This window comes from Ichthyophthirius multifiliis (assembly GCF_000220395.1).
Source record: "Ichthyophthirius multifiliis unplaced genomic scaffold scaff_1120509250943, whole genome shotgun sequence".
Classification (NCBI taxonomy): domain Eukaryota; phylum Ciliophora; class Oligohymenophorea; order Hymenostomatida; genus Ichthyophthirius; species Ichthyophthirius multifiliis.
In genome coordinates, this window is record NW_004086353.1 from 40,842 (window position 1) to 68,363 (window position 27,522).

At 19.1% G+C, this 27,522-nt stretch overlaps 4 protein-coding genes across 4 annotated transcripts, besides 8 other annotated features; 3 read left to right on the plus strand and 1 right to left on the minus strand. All coding sequences in view use genetic code 6, as the record gives it.

Moving 5' to 3' along the window:
• Positions 1 to 709: 709 nt before the first annotated feature.
• On the plus strand, positions 710 to 4,583 carry IMG5_116100 (sodium hydrogen exchanger family protein, putative; the record flags this gene model as incomplete). Its single annotated transcript, XM_004034622.1, has 8 exons — positions 710 to 918; positions 1,300 to 1,432; positions 1,478 to 2,246; positions 2,288 to 2,594; positions 2,733 to 3,310; positions 3,356 to 3,663; positions 3,719 to 3,872; positions 3,919 to 4,583. 8 exons carry the CDS (start codon positions 710 to 712, stop codon positions 4,581 to 4,583), a joined length of 3,123 nt encoding a protein of 1,040 aa, XP_004034670.1.
• A 243-nt stretch (positions 4,584 to 4,826) lies between these two features.
• Positions 4,827 to 4,883: a microsatellite.
• Positions 4,884 to 6,395: 1,512 nt separating this feature from the next.
• IMG5_116110 (protein kinase domain protein) lies at positions 6,396 to 7,434 on the plus strand (the record flags this gene model as incomplete). The annotated part of the gene is made up of 3 exons (XM_004034623.1): positions 6,396 to 6,640; positions 6,670 to 7,034; positions 7,187 to 7,434. 3 exons carry the CDS (start codon positions 6,396 to 6,398, stop codon positions 7,432 to 7,434), a joined length of 858 nt encoding a protein of 285 aa, XP_004034671.1.
• Positions 7,121 to 7,147: a microsatellite.
• A 7-nt stretch (positions 7,435 to 7,441) lies between the features above and the next one.
• Positions 7,442 to 7,485: a microsatellite.
• A 6,656-nt stretch (positions 7,486 to 14,141) lies between these two features.
• IMG5_116120 (hypothetical protein) lies at positions 14,142 to 19,258 on the minus strand (the record flags this gene model as incomplete). Its single annotated transcript, XM_004034624.1, has 7 exons — positions 14,142 to 17,060; positions 17,099 to 17,289; positions 17,339 to 17,405; positions 17,446 to 17,594; positions 17,641 to 18,616; positions 18,660 to 19,168; positions 19,237 to 19,258. The coding sequence occupies 7 exons, from the start codon at positions 19,256 to 19,258 to the stop codon at positions 14,142 to 14,144; spliced, it is 4,833 nt and encodes a 1,610-aa protein (XP_004034672.1).
• A 1,767-nt stretch (positions 19,259 to 21,025) lies between these two features.
• Positions 21,026 to 21,058: a microsatellite.
• A 105-nt stretch (positions 21,059 to 21,163) lies between these two features.
• Positions 21,164 to 21,233: a microsatellite.
• Positions 21,234 to 22,891: 1,658 nt separating this feature from the next.
• Positions 22,892 to 22,925: a microsatellite.
• A 159-nt stretch (positions 22,926 to 23,084) lies between these two features.
• Positions 23,085 to 23,136: a microsatellite.
• Positions 23,137 to 23,971: 835 nt separating this feature from the next.
• IMG5_116130 (hypothetical protein) lies at positions 23,972 to 25,875 on the plus strand (the record flags this gene model as incomplete). The annotated part of the gene is made up of 10 exons (XM_004034625.1): positions 23,972 to 23,978; positions 24,057 to 24,093; positions 24,230 to 24,431; positions 24,491 to 24,572; positions 24,613 to 24,780; positions 24,826 to 24,893; positions 24,947 to 25,063; positions 25,117 to 25,215; positions 25,274 to 25,465; positions 25,837 to 25,875. 10 exons carry the CDS (start codon positions 23,972 to 23,974, stop codon positions 25,873 to 25,875), a joined length of 1,011 nt encoding a protein of 336 aa, XP_004034673.1.
• Positions 25,876 to 26,125: 250 nt separating this feature from the next.
• Positions 26,126 to 26,176: a microsatellite.
• The last annotated feature ends 1,346 nt before the right edge of the window (positions 26,177 to 27,522 follow it).

Here is a 27,522-nt window from a genome sequence, read left to right on the forward strand (position 1 = left end):
TATTTTATGAAAATTGCTATTAGCAATTTTATTGTGGATGATGATATCGAAAATACTCCTTTAGATATGGAGACTATTTTTGAATATGACAGAGGAATTTTTTATGCTAATTAAGGTTCGTTTTATCTTGCTAATGCTTGGAGTAATGACACTTAATAGTATTTAGAAGATTAATTGCATTTTCTGACTTATTTCATGCCTATTATTCTTTTCATACTATTTATTTCGCATATTGTTTTAAGCGAGGTTTTACTAATTGGAAGAATTTAGAAAGAATATGAATATTTTAAGTTAGTTTTTAAAATGTATATGCCAGATAGTATTATTTTTAAAGAAAAAAGAATTAAATTTTGGTTAGTTAAAAATGGTATTTTAAAAAAATGATTTTTTTAATTTTATTAAATTTTTAAATTAATCTATATATTTAATTTTCAATTGTCTTAACTTTTTAAATTCTTTTAATTGTTTTCATAAAATAGTATAATACTACTTATTTATTTATAAAAAGAAAAATATTTTTGAAATATATTATTTTAAAGTTTAAAAAATAAATAAATATAAAATATTTATTTTTTAAAAATATTAAAAATAAAATAAGATTATTCTTTTTTTTTTTAAAAAATAAAATAAAATATCATATTTTATTTAATAAATTTTTACAATTTGACATTTTTAAAAAATTAAAAATATTAAAGTGAAAATAAAATTAATGAGAAAATTTTATTTCTTTTTTTCTTTTCTTTGTTAGTTTTTTTATCATTTGCTAATTAACATAATGATGATTATTTAAATCATCATAAAATTGAAGGCAAAAAAAATCATGAAAAACATATTGCAAAAGAAAGTCTTTCAGTTTTTTTTATATTTTTAAGCTTAACTGCAGGCGGAATTTTAAAAGAAATCAACAAACGTTTTTCAGTAAAAATTTATAATTATAAAAATAATATTTTTTTAATTTAAATTAGATACCTTACACTCCTATGCTTTTTATGGTTGGAATAATGGCTGGGTTTTGGTATGAAAATCTAGGTTTAATAGGAAGATCTGTTGAGACTGTAAGTTAAATAGATCCAGTAATTTAAAAATAAATAAAAAATCTTTATATGAAAATAAATAAAAGCATGGAATATTAATGATTTTCTTACCTGTTTTAATTTTCGAAAGTGGTTTTAATGCAGATTGGTATGTTTTTCGTAGATAATTTGGCTAAGTAAAATTGAAATATTATATAAAGAAATACTAAAAATATAAAAAAATAAAAAGAGATTTTCATTCTCGCTGTACCTTGTGTTATGTCAGGCGCTATTATTTTAATGTTTGCAGTAAATTAGTATTATAATATGAAGATGATTATTACACGTGGCCAGCTGCATTTATGTTCGGTTCAATTCTTTCATGTACAGATACAGTAGCAGTACTATCATTGTTAAAAGTAAATAAATTATAATTACAATATGAAAATATTAATAATAAATAGGAAATAGGTGCTCCTAAAAAATTTAATTCTTTAATTGAAGGTGAATCATTAATTAATGATGGAACATGTATGGTACTATTCTAAATATCTTCAATGGTTGTAAAAGGATAAACATATAGTTTAGATACAATTTTAGGATTATTTTTCACTTTAAGTATAGGAGGAGTCATATTAGGAATAATATTTGGATTTGTGAGTTCTTTTTGGATAAAAAGAATTTTTAATGATGAAATATTGGTAGTAAATATCACATTAATTAGTTGCTATATGGTTTTTTTCGTGGCTGAAAATCTTAATTATGGTATTAAAATTAGCGGTATTATAGCACTTGTAAGTCTAGGCCTTTTTATGGCTGCTTCAGGAAAAAAAAGAATTGCAAGTGAGGCTGATTAAGCTCTTTAGTCTTTTTGGAAATATATTGTTTATTCAGCAGAAACTGTTATCTTTGTTCTAGCAGGAGTTATTATTTCTGTAGAAATATCTAAATCTACAAATCTTATTCATGTTAATGATTATTATAAACTTATTGGATTATACTTTTGTATGGTTGCTGCCAGGTTTCTTGCTATTGCTGCTTTTATGAGATTTTTAAAAAAATGGGGCTACGGTTTAAATTGGAAAGAAGTCTACATTCTTACTTATGGAGGACTTAGAGGTGCTGTTGGTGTTTCTTTTGCTCTTATTGTTTCTAGAGATGATTAATTTTCAAATTAATTACGATAAATTGTACTTTTTGATATGGCTGGAAACGCTTTTTTAACTTTATTAAGTATATTATTTATTTTATATATATATATATATATATATTAGTTAATGGTACTACAACTGCTCCTCTTGTAAAGCTTTTGGGAATGTGTACTAGTTCAAAAATTAGAGACAAATTATTTTAAAATTTCTTGGAAAAAAAAATGATTTAGGACTTGTATGAATAATCCGAAAATCTTAAAGAAAGTAAATATTTATAAGATGCAGATTGGGATTAAGTAAAGAAATATTGTGGCGAAGACGAACTTAAAAAAATGATTAATAATCTAAAAAAAATAATAGAAAAAAACTAATTACAAGAAAAAGAAATGAAAACTTTTAAAGATAAAAATAAAACTGCATTATAATAATAGTAAATTTTACTTTTTATAGCTTTATATATATATTTTAAATATAAAAAAAAGACTTGTTTAAGATGTAGAAAAATAAGATGATGATTAGGATCAAAATTTTTGGGATGAAGATCATTTAGAATAAGAAGTAGTTATAGAAGTTAGAAATGTTTTTCTTAGGAGTTTAAAGGTTTTATATTTTTGTTAATATATATATAAAAAAAAATTAAAAAAAAGGCAACTTTTTGGAAATTATTTGACAAAAATCAATGCTCTGGTGAAAGTTTATTAAGATTAATTGAAACCGTAGATTGGGATTTAGATAATGAAGTATCCGAAATGCATACTTGGCAATGGTTAAAGAGATAAATTCACGAGAATTACATTAGCTTTTTATTTTAGATTAGAAATTATCTTTTAATAGGTCGTTTTGCAAAAAAAGAACTCTATAATTATATAGCTGAAATATATGATATGGTTTCTTCATTCATTGAAGCTCATGAAATTGTAGAAGAAAGTATTTGTTAAGTAATAAATTATTTTATTTATATTAATTACATACTATATAAGATGAAATTTGAAGAAAAATATGTTGCAGAAATACTTTTGGAATCAAATGAGAATAAAAAGCAAGCAGAAAATTATTTATATAATTATTTGGATGTAAGTTTTCCTGAAATAAGTAAATCCATTAGGACAAAAAAAGCTGCTTATAATCTTCTTGAATTTTAGAAAGGTATATTTACTAAATTATTTAGAAAAATATATATATTTTATATAGATATTATTCAAACAAATGCTGAATCAGGATAATTAGACGAAAAAGAATATTACTAATTAAAAAAAAAAGTAGATTAAAATATAATTAATCTAAATAATTATACACCTTCTTGGGTAATTAAAAAATTAAAATTCCTTTTAAATATTAATTAAATAAAAAAGGCTGTTCCAAAATTAAAATAAATTTTAGAAAACCTTTAATTTTTCTAATTAATTCCTAAAAACCCTAATAGCAAAGTCGATACATTAGATGAATTAGTAAAAGAAGCTAAAGAGGAAATATTTTAAAAAGATAATTTTGTTTTTAAAGTAGAACAAATTTAATAAAAGAAAAATATTCATAAAAATATTTTTATAAAAAAAGTAAGGAGATAGAGCTACTTGTTTATATATAATCACTAGAGGGGCAGGAACTGAATTTTCAGAAGGAGAAAATGGAAATATTCGTTAAAAAAGAGGAGTTGGTCATATACTTCCTATATAATAATTAGCAACAACTAACAATCGATATTTAACAAGTAAAAACAAAAATATATATAAAAAAATAAATAAAAAATAAAAAAGGCTTTTAAGCTGATTGTATAATGTATACAAGTAGTATTAATTTATAATCAATAATTCATTTAGCAAAAAAATTACCAGAATTAGAAAATTTCATAATAAAAGAGAGTTTACCTTCCTTATGCAAAATATTTTTTAACTAATTTAATCCTTTAAGCTATTTAGATAAATAAATAATAGAAGAAATTTTGAATGATGTTACAATTTAAAGATATAGAAAAGATGCAGTCGTAAATTTGCCAAATGGAGCAATCTTAGCAAAAGGTATAATTTTTTTAAATATGAAACTAATTATAATATTTATTTTTTAAGGGGAATTATAATTATAAAACGTTTATCATGAAGAAGATTAACCAAATAAATAATCAGTAGATTCACATATGTAATAATGTTAATAAATTGGTACAGAAAAACATTTATCTAGTTAAGCCGATATGGAACCACCGTAAAAATTAGATTATGAAGCGTTTTCTGTTATTTTACCAAATAAAAACTTTCATTAATTTTAAGTTTTAAAAAATTGTATATTAGTAGAGTTTGATTAATAGGATTAAATTAAAGATTATTTATAAATTTCAAAATAATAATAAGGAGAGAAACGAATAACTAGTATTAAGAGAATGATGAATAGAATTTCTTCAATAAGAAAAAATACAATTAATAAATGATTATAAACTATTATTTAAATTATTATTATATTTTATAAAAAAGCTACATAAATACATAAATTTATTAATATAAGTTATTACATATGATATTTTTGCTAAAATATATGTTTTTTAATCTTTTTTTTATTTTATTTTATTTTGTTAAAAATAATTTATTTTGTTGTTATTTCTTTTATTATTTTATCATTTTAGATTTATAAAAAATAATTATCAAATTTGTTTAATATATAATAATTATAAAATATAAAATTTATTTTTCTATATAATACATAAAATATTATTTATGTATAAATAAATAAATAAAGATTGGAAATTGTTTTTCATTTTTTTCCGAAATTCTTTAGTTAATCTTATAAAAATTATTTTTTAACTCTATTGTTATTAGGTCTTAAATAATTTTTATGATTTAATTTATCCAAAATATCATCGAAATTTTCATATTATTAATTTAATGTTTTAGCTTTAACTACATCTTATCTCTTATTCTAATTAAAATAATTAAGTCCAATTTAATTCATATAAGATTTAAATTATTCTTATATTTTCCTTAAGTTTGTATTTAATTCTTTAGTCTCTTCTTAACTTTTGATTTATAAATACTTTTTATCAAGCAAATAATTGTTTTAAATTTATGCTTTTTCTTAATTAAACTCTTCAAAAATGCGGTTTATTGAATTTTTTTTTTATATAAAAGGCGATAATACTTTAAAGCCTAGATAAGATTATCTTTGTTTTTGATTTGATTAAGGACTAAAATATCTCTAAGGTTGAAAGACTTTTTGTTTGGTTTGATTTTTTTAATATTTATTTAAGGGCGATTTATTTAAATTTTTTGAAGCTGGTAAATAATTTGAAGAAATTTATTTAGATATTAAATTTGGCTTTATTTTGAATTTATAATCTTTTCTGAAATTTTATTATAAAATGTTTTTTACATTTTATAATTTTTGCGAACCAAATTACTTATTTTAAGCTTAAATCATTTTTTCAAATATAAATACTCTTTAATTGAATATTATTTATTTCGTTTATTTATATTTTATTTAAAAAATATTTATTTAAATGCTTTTCTAGGGTATACTTTTTTTATAAAAATTATTTATAAAATATAATTAATTAATTTTGTTTTAGATAGTAAATAAAATATTGTATTAAATTAATAAATTTTATAAAATAAATTATTAAAACTTAAAATGAAGTAATTTTATATATAATCAAAGATCAACGAATATAATTTATAATAAAATATTAATAAAAAGCATATAAAATTCAGAATTTTATGAAATAGAAAATATAATATTTAAAACATATAAATACAAACATCATTCACCTAAAAAAAGTATTAAAATATTAGAACCTTGAAATAAATAACATTAATTATTTTTAAGGAATAAAATTTAAAATTAATAATTATCATAATTAAAATTATAAAATTAAAATGAAAAAAATAAATATTTAACTCAAAATTATAATAATGATAAAAGTTAAATTAATAATTCTTTTTAATAGAAAAAGAAAGAATAATTATATATTAAAGTTAAGAAATCAACAAACAAAATTACAAAAGAAGTAAAATTAGATTTTTCAAATTAAATACGATTAATAAAAATAAAAAATATTTAATAAAAAGCTCGTTCAGCAAGTAATATATCAAATACATAATAACCTAAGTTAATGCTTTAAATAAGCAATATACAGAAAATGTAAAGTTTATAGACCGAAAAATCATTAAAAAATAATTAAAGTTAAACATAAATAATATAAAAATTAAATTAAACTTTTTCATATGATCAAATTAACATATCTCAATTTATGATTGTGGGTAGTTTGGGAAAAGGTATATATTTTTTGTTTATTAGTTAAACAACTTATTAAATAAATAAAAAATCAAAAGGATCTAATACAAATGTAAAGCTTGCAATGAATAAACAAACTGGAATGTATTATGCTTTGAAAATTTATTAAATAAATATTTAGTTAGATTTGTAAAAAATTAGAAATATAAAAAGAAAAATACAAATATTATAAAGAATTAGTCATCCAAACATAATATAAATGTCTTATTTTTTTTAGGATTAAACATAAGTATATTTTATATATATTTTTTATTTTAAAACTAAATAAAGATAGTTTTAGTAATGGAATTTTTCTCTAAATTATCTTTAAAAGAATTCTTAAAAAAACGAAAAGAACATAAAATTAGCGAAAATGATGCAAAGTTAATTTTTAAATAATTACTGAATGGATTAGACTATTTACATAATAAAAATATTATTCATAGAGATATTAAACTTGAGAATATATTAATTTAAGAATAAACGAAAAAGGTAGCGTATATAGATTTTGGATTCAGTATATATACCTCTTAAAAACTTAAAGTTTTTTGTGGGACACCTAATTATATAGCACCTGAAATATTACATATTCAAATTTTTTTCTTTTCTTATTTCTGTATTTTTTTAAAAAAACTCAACAAAAAAAAAGTGATTATCTGTTTTTTTATTTTTTTTCGTCTTTTCTTTTTTTTATTGGGTTTTTTAGAAAAAAAAATTAGAAAAAAAAATAAAAAATACAATATGAACAAATAGTAGTTTCAAAGATAGAATATTGTGGAAAAAAAGCTGATGTTTGGGCATTAGGGGTACTTTTATACGTCTTAATAACTGGACAATATCCTTTTAAAGCAAGCTCTGATAATGAATTATATAAAAAAATTAAAAGCTGTAAATATACTTAATCTTATAATATTAGTATTTAAGCGAATAACATATTGACTAAGATTTTTAAAATTAATCCAAACCAAAGGCCTGATTATAGATAAATTTTATAAGAACCCTGGTTTAATTGTTGAAATAAATTATTAATATTTATTAAAAATTATATTATTATTTTTAAAATATTACTTATTTTGATGTTTTTTTTATTTTATTGTAATATTTACAAAAATAATATATAAACTTTAAAATATTTATTTATATAAAAAAATTCTTTTTTAATTTTTTATTTAAAAAATAATAAAAAATCCATATATAGTTATTAATAAATAAAGTTTTCTTACTTAGTTTGAATATTAATTTATAAATTACTATTTATGTTTTTATTTTTTAATAATTGTTATAATGAAAAAGTTAATAATAATAATATTTATTAAACAGCTTTTAATAAATTTTTAATTAAAATGATATTAAATAATATTATCATAATTGTTAAATATTCTATACAAAATCAAATTTTACAATGGTTATTTAATATATGTTTTGTTATTAATCTTTTATTTTATTTTTTGGATATAAAAAATATAATTATTTAAAAATAGTTAATTTAATAAATAAAAAAAAACGAAGATTGTATAATTTATACAAAACAAACTTATTTTAGATAAAATAAAAGATTAATAAAGTATAAAAAAATTAATAAAACTTAAAAAAAGAAGTAATTTAATAATTTTTAAATTAAATAAACAAAAACTATGAAAAAAATAATAAATAAATTGGAATTTCGTATAAAATTAATAAAATTAAATTAGAAAAGAAAATTTTAGACGATTATTTGAAATAAAAAAAAATCCTAAATTAAAACTCAAAGTGTTTTCAAAATAACAGTTAAGTTAATAAAAAGTAGTATAAATTGTAATGATATATAATTTTCGTATTTAACACATAAAAATTATACAGAAAACATATTAGAGGTGATTGTGATAATCTATAAAATTAAATTTATAAAAATAAATTATTAATAAGATTTTTAAAGGTTATAAAGTTTAAAAAACAATTAAGAAAAAATTAAATTTCAGTTAATATTAAAAAAAAAATCGATACATTATTATTTGTTTTATTCAGATAATGTATCTTGATTTTTTATATATTTTATTTTTTAAATATAAATAATAAAATTAAATTTATTTTTAATTTATTTTTGTTTCAATAATATTTTGTATTAATATTATTATTATGCTTCTTAAAGAATATTTTTTATTTTAAATTCATTTTTTAACTACTTAATGTAAAATCTTCTTTGTCCTCAAAATCTTAAGCTTATTACAAAGAATTTTTACTAATAGATTTATTATTATAATTTTCAGCTAATAAATCATTTACACTATAACCAAATATAATCTTATTAAAAATCTTATTTTTAATTTTATTTTCATACATTGCTTTTAAACTATTTTTAAGAGATATTTTTTTTTATTTAGACCCTAATTAGAATTCTTCAATCTTCTAAGTTTCTTTTTTTATTATTAATCGTTTTGTTAGTTACTTTGTTTTAATATTTTCGGAACTATTATTTATTATTAACATTCTAATTATTAATTATATAATAATTGTCCTTTATATAAATTAAAATTAAATATAATATTTTTATTAAAATTGCTTTAAATTTCTATATTTTAAGAAATGTTCTTTTTTTAATCTTAAAATGAACTTAAAAAAATTTATTTTCTATTTTTTAAAATATTAGGAATATATTAGGAGCCAACTTTCCAAATTTTTTTTAACAAATATTTATCTTGAATTTTATTAGTATTTCCTTATAGAGTAGCATAATTTATTTTTTCATTATATTAATTAACATTTTAATCAAGATTAATTTTCCTAAGTATTTTAATTCCTTTTTTATTCTCGTCAATTTTCATTTTTAACGGTCACAGTATTTGTAAATTATGATTTATATTATTTAATGGGCTTTTACTTTTTTTTAATTCAGAAAAATATTAAACTCCTTAATCTTAGTAATAACCTAGATTATTATTTGACATTGTTAAACTTTTCTCATCTTCACATTTTTCATCTAAACCTTATAAAGAAATTATTTATTCTAGTTTATGGTATTTCAATTATTTTTTAGATTACTCCTCGAAAATTTAACTTATTTAAAATGACTATTGGCATTATTAGGATTGTTTTTTAAAAAATAATTTAAAAAAATATTTTATTTTATTTACAATTTATTTTTAAGAATTGCTTTTATTATTACTTATCAAACTTTATTCTAATATTTATGTTTTATCTGTATTTGAAATTGTCTTTTAAGTATTCTCATTTAGTTTTACACCTGCATATGAAAATTCAGGAATTTGAAATTACTCATAAGTAGTGTTTTTTAATGTGAAAAATACAGTTGCAATATTTAATTTTACTTACTTATATACTCTATCTAAATAATTTTGTAACTTTTTTTAATTCGGTTATTCAAAGCCTTTATAAGTTATTTATTATTTCCAATTAAAAAAATCAATAATTGATCTGTAAAACATTTATATAATTTTTGCATGATTAGAATTGATAAAATTATCACTTTTTGTTTTTTCTTTAATATATTATTTTAAATCTTTTTTTAATTTTTATTATATTTTAAATTCATATCTTAATTATTTTAATCTTTTTGTTAATGACTTTATAAGTTTATTTTATTTAAAAAAAGATCAATATATTTTAATATTTTTTACTTATTAAAGTGAAGATATTTAATTATATACTGTATTATACATCAAAGGTACTACCTTTACTAAAAAAAATTCTTTCGTATCTATCGATCTTATGTGATCTTTCATTATAAGTTTTTCATAATCAACAATCTTTTGAGTTATATCATTAATTTAATTTCTTATTTCCATAATTTGTATTATCTTTTCATAATTAACTTTAATCACAAAGTAAATAGTTAAAAAAAATTCATTAATATTTTAAATAAACTTTTTTAATTAAAAATAAAAATAAATACATTAAGATATATATATGTATAATTTTTTTGAAAAATAAACCTTTTATTTTTACTCTTCTTATATTAAATATTTTGAATTATTAATTTAATTGATTTCATCACAAATTAATATAGATTCTTTCTACATATTTTTTAAAAAATAAATTTCATCTTAAAATGATTATTTAATTCCAACAACTTCTTTATTTTAAAATACCTAACTTCTTGATTTAAACGCCCATTAAATTTCTCTAACAGTTCTCATAGTATACTTTATATTTAAAAACACAAAATTAAAAAAAAATGAAAACAAAATAAATACTTCTAAATGTCCTTAGTAAGGTGAAATAGTTCCAATAATAGTCGTTTTAGCTTTTCCTCCTAAAAACTCTTTAAAAAAAGAAGTAAAGAAGGATTAGTCATAATCTACAAAAGAAGTTTACTTATTATTGGTATTAGCTTCACAAATATTTCTAAGTACATTGTTTAAAGAAAGCATTGCGTTATTAACACCTTTACAATTAATTCTATCTAAAGGTTAATATGATTCAGTATCGATCAAATAAAAATCTGCTTGAGTTTCTACTTCTTGTCTTCCCATATCTGTGTTTTGAAATTGTCGCGAAAGAATAGTGAATTTGATAATGAAAATCTGTTTTTCTAATTAGCTTTTAAAAAGAGTAAAGGCTTATGAAAAATCCTCAAATTTAATAATAATTATCAAAAAATCACTTTATATTTACTCTATTGATGTCTCTTTTTCCGTTATTCTTTAGTGCCACCTTTAAAAGTGTTAGATATTATAACATATCATCGCATCTTGTTTGGCTCAAACCTGGCAAAAATTACCCCTATTGTGTACTTTGTGTGTTATTTGTTCACCTGAATATGCTAAAGATCTTAAAAACAATTCGTAAATCCAAAAAAACTTACATATATTGTTGATATTGGATATACCTTATCTTTTTGTTGAAAAATTGTCCTTGGAATTATAAATGCTAAACCTTTTTTTTTTTTTCCTTTGTGTAGAATTTTTTAAATTTATCTAATAATATACCTGGATCTGATACGTTTCCTAATAATGTGTGTGTTTTTCCTGAATCACTTCCTCCTATTATAAATATTGCTTAGTTTATTCCTTTAAAGGTGTCATTTATTAAATCTACTATTCCGTATTGAAATAACATGTTTGTTTTGGCTGCTGCTGGCAATATTTTAGAACATCTATCAAACATTATTTATATTTAAAAAATTGAAAATAAAACCTGTATAGCTTCTCTTTGGTTATTTATTTTTCTAGTTCATGCTTAAATATTAATGATTATCTGTCTAAAACTTCTATAGTATGTTCTTCATTTTTCTATGATTCTGGAAGAAATAATGGACGAACTCTTAGAATTGATTAAAATTATTCTTTGCCAGAGATATAGTTTTTTTGAATAGAATTTTGTTCGTTATTTATCAAAGATTCTTGATTTTTTTTAGTTTGTCGATTTATGTATTTTGATAATATTTTCATTTATTTAATTTATAATTTATTTTAATAGAAAATATATTTATTAAATTTTTATTTTATAAAATTCTATGCATGATTTTTTAAGAATTTTTAAAATATATACATAATAATTTATTGAATTTTTTTTTTATTTTCAGTTATATTATAAAATATAAATGCAAATTATTCAAAATAATATTATTTAAAACGCAACAAAATAGTAAATATGTAGAAAAAAAAAAATCTTATTAGAATTCTTCTTTTTAAGTCTTTTAAGAATCATAATTTTTTGAAAATTTTTAAAAATAAATAATTTGTAATATTATTTTTTACTTATTTTAATATTGCAATGTTCATATATTTAAATTCAATAAAACTTTATAAAAATTATTTAAATTTTCCAATTATTCTAATTTTGTATCAATATAATATTAATCTTACATCGAAATAAAATTATTAATTAAAAATCCATTCATAATTTTAGCAAAAACATCTTCATCATATAAATAGCTAATCTAGCTATATTTTTATATTAATTCTTATTTTTTATTATCATCAATGCTTTCTTCTAAAGGATAACAATTTAAATAATCAATCAAAACAACTCTTTAGAAGCTAAGATCTTATCCAAAAGCTAAAATAGAAGAAGGGAAAGGATGAATTTTATTATTTAGTACAATATATTTTTTTTCGCCATAAATTTAATATAATATGAAAACAATAGCACAAGGATTTTTTTAATTTTATATTAAGAAAGCATTTTACTTTTAATAAACAAAACATGGTTAATTATAAAATTTAGCAAAGTTTAAGATATAATTAAATTAATTACAAATAACAAATAATTATTAAAGTCTTTAGTCGAAAATTAATTTAAATTAAATTTTATGATTTGTATTCAAATTTTAATAATCAAATATGCTTTGTTCTATAAATTATTCACTTTAACATAAATAGTCGTTACCAGTAGTAATTAAAATAGACTTATTAGAAGTATAAGCAAAAAAATATTAACCATCTGAGAATTATTCGAAATGCAAAACCTTGGTTAAAACTTCATTTTGACTTTAAAATATGTTCTAATAAATTATCCCATTATTTTATTTTATATTATAAACTGTAAACTATTCACAAGTAGCTATTAATATTTCTTCATTGTTAATAAAGTTTCCAAAATCTCCTCTAAAAGTTTATAATAAATTCCCATTGTTTTAATATAAAAATATTTAATAAAAATTTGTAATCACTAAAAAATATGATAAAGATTTGCTAAAAATAACTTGATTTATTTTAAGATTATCGTTTACTTTTATTTCATATGTTGGCTCATTATAAGGTTATCCAAAAATAAAATATTATATCTTATTTTCAAAAACTATTACTATAAAGTTATTTACATTTATTATTTGCTATATCCATTCTTTAAATTCAAATATTATATCACCATTATTTATATTTTCTAAAATTGTTTAGTACACTTATGAGTATATTTGCTTATCTTCTTTTAATTAATTAATACAAATTAGTAATTTTTTTTGTTCTGGAAAATATTCTGATAAATGTACTGATAGTTAATTTGATATTTTTTTATTTAAATAGATTTTTCCTTTAGTTAATAAATATTATTTATAATTTATATCGTTTTAGGCATTTTATATTTTTATATGAAAAGGATCATATAAAAAATTTCTATATTCATACAAATCTAAGTATTATTTTGCTTATTTTAAATTTTTATATTACTATAATTATTAATAATCGTTTTCATATTTTTTTATTAATGCATTTTCTTTTTATTTTACTAATATTTCTTACTCATTTTTAGAAGGAGGTTGGTAGTAAAATTGATCTTTTAAAAATGGCAATTAATAATTATAAGGGTTAAAATTAAGTCTCTTTAAAAAAACATTACTTATTTTTTGATTTTGTAGTGTGTTTTATTGCTTATTTTGTTCTATAATTTGTTATTTAGTATTTTATTAAACATTTTATTTACTTTCGTATAAATTTTATTAAAATAAATTTGGTATATTTCCTATATCATTTTATTATTAGTTATTTATTCCAATAAACATTTTCTAATTTTTGATTAAAGAAATATTTATTTTCCTTGTATTTAATAAATAATTTTTTAAATTATTGTTTTTTAATTTAGATTAAAAAAAGATATTTTGATTATTAAATTATTTTCCCTTTCAAATTAAAAGAGATTTATTATTTTTTTGAAATAAATAAATAAAATAAATATTATCAAATAAAGTTTTTTAATTAGAAAATAATTAATTTATATAACATGTTTTGAATTTTAAAATAAATTTTCTATATAAAAAAATATATTTTTTTTAATAAATAATTTTGTTTCAGTTATTATCAGTTTATTCTTAATTTATATATTCGCTATCATTTTTCTATATTTTATCAAATTATTAAATTTTACCAAAATCATCATGCATATCATTATTAATTTCGTCTTATTATTAATGAATATCATTTTAAGGGATAGGAAATACTTTGTTGCTTTGTTTTTTTTCTATCCAATCATTAGGATTGAAATTATCTGGAACAATCATATGTGGTTCAAAAATAATATCATCTTAAATGAAAGTCCATAGAATAGTAAAACAATAACCCAATACAAATATATATAAAAGCACAATAAGTGATATAGAAGTAATTCTTTGAGTAGATTATAGTGTATTTTCATCTATTGCAAAGAATTAGATGGCTAAAAAAACAATAAGAAACATTTCCGAAGCAACTTCTTTTAATTTAATAAAGGGAAAATGAAAAGGATTGAGTGTAAAAACTAAAATAATGTTTAATAGCCTACAGAAAATGCACATAAAAATCTATATTGTTGGGAATTCATATAAAAATAAAATAAAAATGACATAAAGAATTTTCAAAAAGTAAGGAAAAAATATATAAACTCTTGCTTTTAGAATATCAAATTAAATTCCATCAAAAATACATTTAAATTTTTCAAAGTAATCAGTTCTCTAACTTATATTTTTATAAAGTATTACTTTTTTAAACAAAAAAAATGTGATGAAAATTAAAAAAATCATAAATAATACGCAAATAGAAAAACTAGCTATTTCTAATTAATTTGAAAAGAAGGAGTTTTATTAAAAAAAGGCAAAAAAACTAACTAAAAAATAATAAAAAAGCCATTCAAACATTCTTAAATATCCACTAAACTTCATATGTTTATGAAAGCTTTCAGATAAATAGTTAACTTTTTCATTTTTAACTACTTTTAAAATTATATAATTTAGAATTTGTATAAAAAACATGATTGCGAATATCAAAAGGGCAGTACCAAAAGCATTTTAAAGGAAATTTAAATTAAGTATTTCTTATCTTACAAAAATATAATTATTAATTTACTCGTTAGAAATTATTTTATTATTTCCAGCTTTTATCAATGGATTATACATGGCTCTCATATTATATATTAAATCTATATAAAAGAACATTTTTTAAGCTAATATGTCATGTCGAACATTCAAAAATCTCAAAAGTCCAATACTTTGAAGAATCTCGACAAATTTATAAATCCTTCCTTACCCAAAATTATAAATGTAGCCAATAGAAACCCCAGTTATAGCCAAAAGGGATAATACAACAAATGAAATGGCAACACTTTCCGCTTATTTAACTTCGTCTGATGTATATTTTATAAAATAAGACATATCACTTTATACAGGTTTAAAGTTTCCATCCCATTAATATCCATGAGCATCAGTGACAATAGATTAGAAGTATTCCCCAAAATTAAGTGCGATTTTTTTATTTCGAATTGTGTTTTAGAATTAAAATTCAACTCGAATGGTATTGTTAGAGATGAAAAAAGCTGTATAATTGTAAAGTTTTTGATTTAAGTTTTCTATTTTTAATTATATGTCAATTACAGAATCCAACTTAGAAGGCTTTTTTTTCAAAATTCTTTCAAAAACTATATACATATTAGAATATGATGTTTTCGATTATTTTAAATAAACTAAAGTCATTCTATTTTCAAAACATTAAAAAGGACCTTCATTTTTTAATAATTTACATTTAAATCCTGTTTCTATTTTACATTCAGAGCTACATCCATCTCCATTCGTATTATTACCGTCATCACATTCTTCTTTTAAATGATAGTATCCATCTCCACATGCTTCTCGAATTTCTAAGCAAGCGTCTTTTTCAGGATAATAACCTAAAGTACATTTCGTACATAATTTTTCTTCGAAAGTACATTATAAGCATTTTGAATCCATATTACATAATTCACAACTACCTGTTTTTTTTTCTAAATAATACAAATCAGTACATTCAAAACAATCACTTTCTGAACCACAAATGGCGCATGGAAATTTACATATTTTACATTCTAGTCCAATTAAAGGGTTCAAAAAAGAAAAAGAGCCTTCCGGACAATAATTTTCGTAACATTTTCCTTTATGAAGAAGGTAGTTTTGATAACATCTCAGACACGACTTTTCTTTAGAGGAAGAACATGTTTAACAGTTTTTCTCTTTGCATTCAATGCATTATTAATTTAAGAGATTTGGATAAAAGCTTTAAGGGCATGATTATTAACATTAATTAGTTCTTTAATTCATGAAGTTACCAGGAAGACATTAAATGCAATTTTCAATAGCCTTTCCGTTGCATCTTGCACAGTTTTATACGCACTTAAAGCAATTATCACGACCTCCTTCAACAAAATTTTCACAACCAAATCCTAATTCTATAGTACAGAATTCAGAGCAACCATCAAAGTTGTTTGTATTTTCATCATCACATTCTTCATTTTAATCTCTTTGTCCATTACCGCATTTATTCTCACATATAGATGGGCTTTCTTGAAAAACATCTAAGGAAGGAGTACAAACATAATTTCTTTCAATTTAACAATTCTAATCACATCCATCCCCAGCAATTGTATTACCGTCATCACATTCTTCGTATTTTACTTTTATTCCATCTCCACATATAATTTTGCATTTGTCTGCTGTTTTTGTGGTTCCTCCTTTACATTCATATCCTTTTGTTATTTAGCAAGTTTAACAGCCTAAACTTTGCTTTTCATCATCGCATTATTCTGTAGAATGCCTTCTACCATCTCCACATATTGCTAAAAGAGCTGTACATATGTCTTTACTTGTAATTGAACCATTTTCACAATAATAATCCTATTCGATTTCGCAATCTGATGAACAACCGTCACCACTTAATGTGTTACCGTCATCACATTCTTCTCCTATGTCTCTTACACCATTTCCACACTTTTTTTTATTATTATTAATTAAAAAAAATTATTTACCAATTTTGTACAAACGTCATTTGAAGTATTTGATCCTCCAGTACATGAATAGCCAATTGTTATTTTACAATTTTAACAACCAGCTTAACTTATTGCATTTGCAGATGGACCGACATCACATTATTCATATTAATCTCTTTTTAAGTCACCACATAATTTTACACATGTGCCTATGCCAAAACCAATACATTCTTTTAAGTATAATTGTGTAAATTAAATTTTCTATAATTTTTATTTTACAAAATCCTATATCGACAGTGCAATTTGTACATCCGTCTCCTGCTATTTAATTTCCATCATCACACTCCTTTAAATATATTTATATATAGTATTCAAACAAAAAAAACCTCAAAAGAATCTTATATTCCGTTTCCACATAATTTAATGCAAGTATCGCTAGTAGTAGGTGTACCTCCAGTACATTAATAACCTGGATCAATAATACAGTTAGTGCATCCATCATTATTTATATAGTTACCATCATCACATTCTTCATCTAAAATAAATAAATAAAAAAAAATTATTTTAATGAAATTTTTTACCTACTGTTCTTTTACCATTACCACATTTTAAAGTACAAACACTAGGAGGAGTTGAATTATCGCAAACATATCCAAAATCAATTTAGCAATTAGTACATCCATCATTATCATTAAAATTTTAATCATCACAATTCTCACCTATATCCATATTTCCATTGCCACATAAAGTACATGTTTAAGTTTTTGTATTTCCAACTTTAGTAGCAGTACAAGTAGCAACACACATATTAGAAGATTCTATAAAATAATTTGCAGTACAAGCTGTACAATTAATAGTATCAGTAACAGGAAGCGGAGAAACAGCTGTTGAAAAAGCTCCTGTGCATTTTTAGCAAGCAGCATCACATAACGAGCAGGTTCTAAAAGGCGTATTATTCATACCATACAAAGAACTTGGACATGAAGAAAAACATTATCCGTTTTATTCAAAATAAGTATATGAACATCTCAAGCATTAAATATAACCAAAAGTTGCAAAAGTTGAGCTACAATTCTACATACAATCAGTATTTATATTTCCTATAAAAAGTTAAAATCCTTCAATTAACTTAAGATGTGAAATATATATTTTTCCAGTAAAGTCGTTAGAACTGGAACCTATTTAAGTTGATACTTATTCGGTTTCATCCCAAAAGTTATCTGTACCTACACTATAATAAATATAGCCACTTGTCTTTCCTCCGCTATAATCCACTTTTAGTACATATTTTTCGTTATATCCAAAGCCTGAGTCAGGCAATGCTAAAGATATTTACACTTAAAAAGGAGTGTTTCCGATAGTAAAATTTATGGAATCATCTGAATATTGATTATTATTTAATTTTATTTTAATCGAAAATGCTTTAGGATTTGATAATGGTATATATACTAATACTTAAAATAAAGTTTTTTTTGTTAACTTTGAAAATAAAACTAATTCGCCACTATTTATTTAAAAGCCAGTAGGTATTATTATCCAAAAAGAAATAACAAAAGCCTTTTTATTTTATAATAATAAAAATTTAATTTTTTTAATTTACTTTTTAATTATTCCAAGCAAAGTCATTTATACTTAAAAATACTGATTTTTCTAATTCCAATCCTTTTTATGGAGTAATAGCTAATGATTTAATATCTAAATCATTTTTTTAAAGTTTATTTCCAAAATCTGATACTATTTGACTATTTGCAACTTCAAATCTATAATAAAATAATTATTAAAATTTAAGTTAATTATCAACCAAGGCATAGTTATACCATTAAAGTTCATTCTAAAAAGAATATTAAGGAAAGTAAATAAATTTATCTATACTTCCACAAAATCTTTTATAATTACCCCAATATAGTATTTATAAAAGCGTACTTGCGTCAAAATTAGAATGAAAACCTGAACCTAATGAGATTCTTAATGTTTTTAAAACTAAATCTTTGCTAGGTTACCAAGCGAAAAAACTTATGTACCCTGTATCTAATTCATATGATATTCCAATGAAAAACCAACTTCCAACTTAATAATTAAAAGCTTAATTATAAATATATGAACGAGAACCTATATTTTTTATATTTAAATAAATAAAAATAATTATTTAATAAAATATTTTTAGTATTTTTATATACTTGAGGTTGAGTATTATACCATTATCTAATAATTTGAAGAATCTAATGTATAATAAAGTCCTAATCTTATTCCTTTATTTGTTAAAGGAGTTATGTCTTAACTGTCTTATGTAATTCGAAAAATATTATTTTCTGTTTAAGAACCTATTTAAGTTGAAGGTTTTACCCACGTGGTTATTGTAAAACTTGAAATGGTATTTAATTTTATTTAGGTCGCACTTCTTATTATATAATCACTTGAAGTTGAATCCTCAGAACATTTACCTACTACTAATGAATTTAAAATTATTTGAGGAGGTTCAACAGAACATACTTGCATTGATATTTTTTTTATGTTTATTGAAAATATGATTAAAAATAGAATTATTGATTAAGAATAAATCATTTTATTTATTAGATTTTAAAGAATGTGTAGTTTAAGATTTTTCGTTTTCTATTTAAGCTTTTCTTCTATTTAAAATTAAGAAATAAAATATAATGATATTAGTATTGAATATTTATTTTAAAAATTAAAATTTGTTGATATTTAATAATGATTTATATTATAATTATTTTATTTCTAATTTTAACATTCTATTTTGACAAAGATTTTTTTTTTTTATTAAATATAATTATTAAAGCAATTAAAGAAAAGTTTATTTTTTAAATATAAATTTTAATAAACAAATATATTGACAAAAAAATAATATATTCAAATTTTAAAATATATTAAATTCTATTTACTTAGTAATAAAAACATTAAATTATAAAAATATGTATATTTATTTAAAAAAGTAATTAAATATAATTTATATTTTCTTCTTAAAATTAAAAATCAAATTTATAAATTAATATCTAATTTTAGTTATGAATTAGAATTTAAGTCTTAAAAACTATAAAAATTATTTAATTTTAAAACATTATCAGTCTAAATTTTCTTTATAAAGGCAAAATTAATCACATTAGCTATTTTTAACAGATAACTAGTTATCTTCATAAAACTAAAGTTATTTCTGAAATTAAGGAATTGAGCTTTATTTTTAATTTTTAATATTATTTTATTAATTATTTGAATCTTTAAGAGGAACGAAGTTTTTTTTCAATATTAAATATTCAGATGCAATTTAAATATTATTTAAACAAAATCCAACTTTACTTTACATATCAGCTTTAAGTAAAAAAAAGGAAATTAACTTTAAATGAGTACATAAATTAACAACTTTACTCTTAATAATTATATATGTGAGTATATTTAAAACATCATCTGTTGCTATACAAATTTAATTTACTTTATTAAAATTTATTTCCCAAAACTAATTTATACATTTTTCTATTGATTAAATACATTAAATTAATAATTTCATTTTTATTATAGGACTTTTAATAAATTAAATAAGTTTAATTTTTTTTATTATTTTCCAATATGGCAATTAAAATGTATTTTTTATTTTTAAATTTTCATCTATATTATCTTTTTATTAATTATACATATTCTAAAACCATTCTTTTGTTTTAAAATTCAAGCAAAAAGCATCTTTGACTTCTGAATCTTGAGGTTAATATTTATCTTCTTGATCAATACAAATTAACTTTTATTAAAATTCTTCAATTTTTTATTTATGAAACAAATTTATTAACTCAAAACTAATTGAATAAATGAATTCATCCTAAAAAATATAATGAATAGTGAAATACCATAAATTTTAATAATTTAAAAGAACAGAATGTTTAGTTTTAATGTTGATAATATCATAAAAAAACATCAAACAATTTAAATAGAAAAATGTAAATTAATAAATATCAAAAAGCATTTCATCAATTTATTTTTCATTTAATTTATTTTAACATTCCAACTATTTATATTCTTTTAAAATTTTATCGTACTTTTTAACAAAATAAATCCTATAAATTTTAAATATTATTCTTAAAGGATTATGTCTATTTTTTAATTATTTTATTAAAAAAGATATTATTATTTTATAAAAACTTATATTTTTAATATTATCAAAATTTATATTTTCATTCATTTATTAAATTAACTTATCTTCATTTTCTTAATAAATATTTCTATTTTTTTAATAAGTCTGCATTTATTTTTAATAATCATATAATATAGTATTTATTTAACTTCTAAATTAACTTTTATTTAAATTACTTATACAAAATTTCTAATATTCATTATCATAATCAATAAATAAAGGCAATTAATCAAACTCATTTTATTTACTTTTACTTTCCTACGATTTTTAGCAAGAATTTTTGTTTTCATCCTATAAAAAAGATTTTTTTTATGTATAAACTAAATAATCTATTTCTTTCATACTTTCTTATAAATATAATATATATTTTTTCTTTAATTTATATAAAACTTACATATTTAAACTTAAATTAACATCAATTGGCTTTTCTAATATTAATAAACTTTAACATCTTATATCATTAATTATATTAAATCATATACTTTGTTTGCCCATTTATATTCAGGATTTTTGTTTTTAAGTAATAAAGATTCCTGTTGTGCATATGATTACCATAAAGTTAATGTTTTTACTAATTTTTTTGTTTTTAATATTTTAGAAAATAAAAGTTACAATTGTTATTTTTTATTTATGATAATATTTCTAATTTATTTTAATTTTAATACATTATTTTCGTATATATTATCATGTTAAAATATGGAATTGTTTATAATGTAATTATTTATTTTATTATTCGCATTATCATATATTTTTTAAAAATTTTATTAGATTTATTAATGTAATTAAGATGCATATTACTATTTTTTTTTTTCTATTATTTTAACCCATTTAAATAAAATAATTTAAATATATTTTTTATTGATTTAAAAATATTATTAGAGATTTATATTTTATTTATATATATATATATGAAAGTTTGGTTTATAAAATATTAAAAGATTTTTTTTTTTAATTTAAAAATTGTACATAAAATAAAAATAAAATTTAATTTTTATATTTATAAAACATATATTTTATTTATTTCATTTTAAAGTTTTTAAAATCAAAAAAGTACTTACATTTTGCAAACTTTTAAATGAGTATTAATTTTTAACATCAGTTATACCATCCCTATCAGAAATATTTATTTATTTATTTTCATATAACACTTTTGTTCCAATATGCATTATAAAAGTGTTATTTAAATTTTGGTTTTCAAAAGTAATTTATTAATTTTCTTCTAAGTGGCAAATATCTAAAGTTAAATTATTAAAATTTAGTATGTTTTAAATTTTATTTAATTCTTTTTTTTAAATATCAAATTTTTATTAGAAATATTCTCCTTTTAACAAATCATTATTTTCAACCCAAAATTAAATAAATTAACTTTATTAATCTTCACTAGTATTTTAAATTCCATGCCAAATTTCTTCGCTTCCTGATCTTAAAATATGTACATCTCCCTTTTCAATGATAACTCTTTCTTTTAAAGTTGAGTTATGACGTATTTATCCATCGAGTACTATGGTTATTATATCGAATTTACTAACTTTATTATCTTTAGCAAATTCCTCTAAAGGATTTAATGTGTATTCATTAACAGCTTTTATTTTACCAACTCCAGTTTTAAGAGGATTATAATATTCTCCAAATGTAAAATAATAAAAACCTTTTGCAAAACTATGATTGAATTAATATCTTTTATTACTATATTCCATTTTTTATATTATTATTATTTTTTATTATTTTTATCCTTTATTCTAAAATAAAAATTTGTGTTTTTTTTAATTAAATAGTTTTGTTTTGCTCATTTTAAATTTTTTTATACCAAAAATTCATATTAAATAAAATTTTAAAAACTGCTTGATTTTCTATTGATTTTGTTTAATAATTTCTTAAGAATTTTAAGCAAAAAAAAAAAATAATGATATTTATAAAAAAAAAAGTAAAAATAATTAATAAATTACTACTTCAAAACTATAATAAATCAATCAAACAAACTTAAAAAAATCTAATCTATTTATACAAAAAAAATTGTATTTTTTACTAATGAAAGCTTATTTATTATACGCGGGAATAAAATAAATAATTTTAAATTTTTTATAAATATCAAAATCCGTATATAAAATATAAAAATATTAATAAATTTATAAATATTTTTATAAACAAATATTAATGAATTAGTCAAAATATATGGAAAGGCTTAAACTGCAATAATCTTTGCAAATTCAAAAATCAAATATAAAGAAGCTAAAATTAACCGATTCTTCATAATCAGAAGATGAAAATGTAAATTGCTTAAAAAAAAATTTAGAAAAAGAAATATCTAGCTAAAAAATAAATATTGATGAAATTAATAATAGTAATGATATTGTTTATGTTGAACTTTAAGATGATAATTAAGTCTAATATTCTGATTTTTTTAAATAAAATTTAGTTGATGATGAAAAAACAAATATATTATGGATTATAAATGGATCTTATTTTCATTTATATTTACTTTAATTATATAAAGAAAACATTTAGAGAAAAGAATAAAACAATAATTTATCAGATTTTAGTTTCGATTCTGAATAATAGGAAATTTATACTTAAAATGGGCTTAAGTTTTATATATTTATAAATACAGTTTTTCAGAATAAAAAATGATATTAGTTATTTAATAAAAAACCGAATAAAATAATTTAAATGTATAAAAAAAAAAAATTAAAATTTTTATTTTATTATAAAAAAAAAGGAAGTATAAATTGAATTCGATTTATTTGTATATTTAGATAGAAAAGTATTATCTAATATTTATGGAAAGTATTTAAATTTTTTAATATTTTTTATTATTATTATTATATATCTAAAATAATTAAATAAACTCATAATATTTCTCAGGTTAACATTTGATAGCTAATAGAAATCTCAAATTAAGGTTATATAAACAAAATTTATTATCTCTTAGTTAAAAGATTAAAAATTAGTAATAAATGGATATATTAAATAAATCAAGCATTCTAAGTATTTAATTTAATATATACTAAAATAATGTTTTTTTTTTTTAATAAAAGATATATTTCAAAATAAGCTACGGGGTGTGTAGGATTAAGAAATTAAGGAAATACTTGCTATATGAATAGCTATTTATAAACTTTATATCATTTATCGTTTTTTGCAAAATAAGTTTTAAATATACCTTCTAATTAAAAAATTGATAATTTTCCTGATGCTTTATAAATTTTGTTTTATGATTTATTAACAGGAACAACTTAAGTAAAAAAAATAAAAATATTTTTTTAAGTATGCCTTTTGAATGATTTTTATAAAAAAAGCAATAAACTACAAATTTATTAAAAAGCTTTGGATGGGAATATGAGGATGCATAAGTTTAACACGATATTTAAGAATTCGGATGTAAAATAATTAAATTTTATTATAAGTAATTTACTCAAAGGTCATTTGATAGAAACCCTAGAATAAAATATGGATAAATATCCTGAATTAAAAGGATCTGTTTAAAAATTGTTTTAAGGATAAACTATTTATTATATTAAATGCATTAATGTCAATTTTAAAACTGAAAGAATAGAACCTTTTTTTGATATATAACTTTAAGTAAAAGGTAATTTCTAAATAAATTATTATTTAATATGTTATTTTTTATTAGATATGAGAAGTCTAAAGGATTCTCTTATTTAATACACTTAAGAAGAAATGTTAATAGGAGATAATATAGTATGTTATTTTTAAACATTAAGTAAATATATTATTTTTTTAAAAAAAACTAGTATGATACAGGCGATTAATAATACGGGAAATAAGACGCTAAAAGGGGAGCTAAATTTAAAATATTACCACCGGTTCTTTAAATAACCTTAAAGAGGTTTGAATACGATAAAAATTATGTATTTTTTTTTTTTTTTTTCTTATTTTTTTAAAATATATAAAAATATAAAAGGGTTACTTAAAAAAAATACTTGATCCTTATGAATATCCTTTAATTTTAGATATGAAACCTTTTATGAACTTATATAATTCTAAAAAAAGTGACAATAATGTAAATAACGTTAAATAATATAAATAAACATTTCTAAAAAAATAAATATTATTTAAAGGAATTTTAATATGAACTTTTCGCAGTTTTAATACATAGTGGATAATATAGTGGTTCTGGTCATTACTATGCTTATATAAAAAAATAAAAATAATGGTTTAAATTTAATGATTCTGTAGTTGAAAAAATAAGTGAATCTTAAGCATTATAAGGAGGTAGGGGAGGTAATGCTACTCATTTAGTTTGGAAACCTGTAATTTATTTTATTTTATTTTTATTTATTATTTATTTTTAGGAAAGTTTAACTTTTTTAGAAGAAAAAATTTAAAAAAAAGAAACTGCTTATATGCTGGTTTATATAAAATAAAATATGAAATAAAAAATTTTAGAAGAAATAACAATTTAAGATATTCCCAAATGGATTTTAAATTTAAGATAAGAATAAATATAAAAAGAAGAAGAACTAAAAAGATAAAAAAAATATTTTTATGTCGGAATTCTTGACTTTGAAACTTTACAATAATAAGCAAATGGTTTTTTTAATATTTACATATATATTTTAATTTATTAATAAAATAAAAAAAAAGGAAATGCTTTACTATACCATAAATTATATTTAAAAAGCTAGAATTAAGTGGGTTTTTCAAGAATTTTATAAGTTGAAAAAATTAAAACAGTAGAAAAGTTTGTAGAATAGATTTAAGAGGACATAAATTTAAATTTAAATTATTTTACAATATGGAAAATAATTTACTAGTAAGATTAGGATTAGGAAAGAATTTGTAGTGTGTAATCTTTATTATATAATAATTCTGCAATTTAGACATTTGATTAATATTATTAAGGAGTTTTTAAATAAAATTCTTAAATTAGTTTTCTAATATTGCATATTTCTAATAATTTTAAAAAATTCTAATTAATAAATAAAAACTAAATAAATAATTAATAAAATAAAAACGAAATAGAATTCGAAGATTTAGAAAGTGAATGCTTAAGGGTAAAATAGCTTTTTTAAAAAAACGAGATATTTCTTGTTTTTGTTAAAGTTTTTAATAATAATAAAGGAATAAGTTTATATAATTATTATTATGAAAGCTAATTATGTTCATTTGAAAACTTTATTACTAAGATTTTAAAAGATAGTTAATTTTAGAATTTGGACTATTTTTATGAAAGCAATCATACTATTTATTAAATATAATAAAATCAGGTTTAAGATTAATTAAGAGCAATTTTCAAAAATAGTTAGTTTGGCGTTTTAATAATTCAAGATTTATGTCATTAATAAAAAAACTAAGTATTTTTATTCTATATATATATATAATATTTCTAAATTAATATCATAATCATAGTTAGTTCAGAATTAATATAAATATTGGAATGAGTACATATTATTGAATTTTAGAAATGTAAAATTATATTAATTTTAAATAAATTTGATTGTTTAATTTTTATTAAAAGTCTTAAGATGAAATATAGTAAACTTTTTAATTAGAACTTAGCTAAAATATAACATATCCTTAATTACAAAATTTAATTCATAAAGTAAAAAAAGCTTAATTATATTTACTATATAATAAAAATAAATGTTTTTAAATTTTTTAAAGAATTATTATTAAAGTAGTGAAAATATTCCGATTTAAAATATATATTTTCAAGTTTTTGAAGATAATGTAAATAAAACATAATTATTTTTTATGTATTATTAAAATAAGGAATTAAAGCAATTATCATTTAGTGAAGATCTAACAATTATATAATTATTAGAAAATTAAAAATTTTTAAACGAAAATATAACAATAGAATTTAATTATGCCCCTTTTTAATCTGCTAAAGATAGATTAGAAAATATCCAAATTAATTTCATTTTTATGAACTAATCTTTAAACGGCTATTTAATAAATGATCCTTAACTAATTAATATATCTATAAAAAAAGATTCTTCAATAGAAAATATCTATTAATAGTTATATTAAAATTCATAATTATTGTAAATAAAAAAAATAAACACTTAAAATATATTTATAAATAAAATATTAATAATATGAAAATTTAAATATTTTTAAATATACAAGCTAAAAAAATAAAAAGATATATTAACAAAGAAGAACAAGAAAATTTATAAGGAAGGCTTTAAATACTGTTTTCTTTATCAACTGATAAACATGAATTAAATAGTATAATACCGAATATGACATCTTAAATAAAAAATCTAGAATTAAACATGAAAAATGTTTATTTATTTTTTTTTGAAAGAAAAATAAATATTCTAAGTGATATTTTGATATTTTGTTAGTTTAAACTTAATAA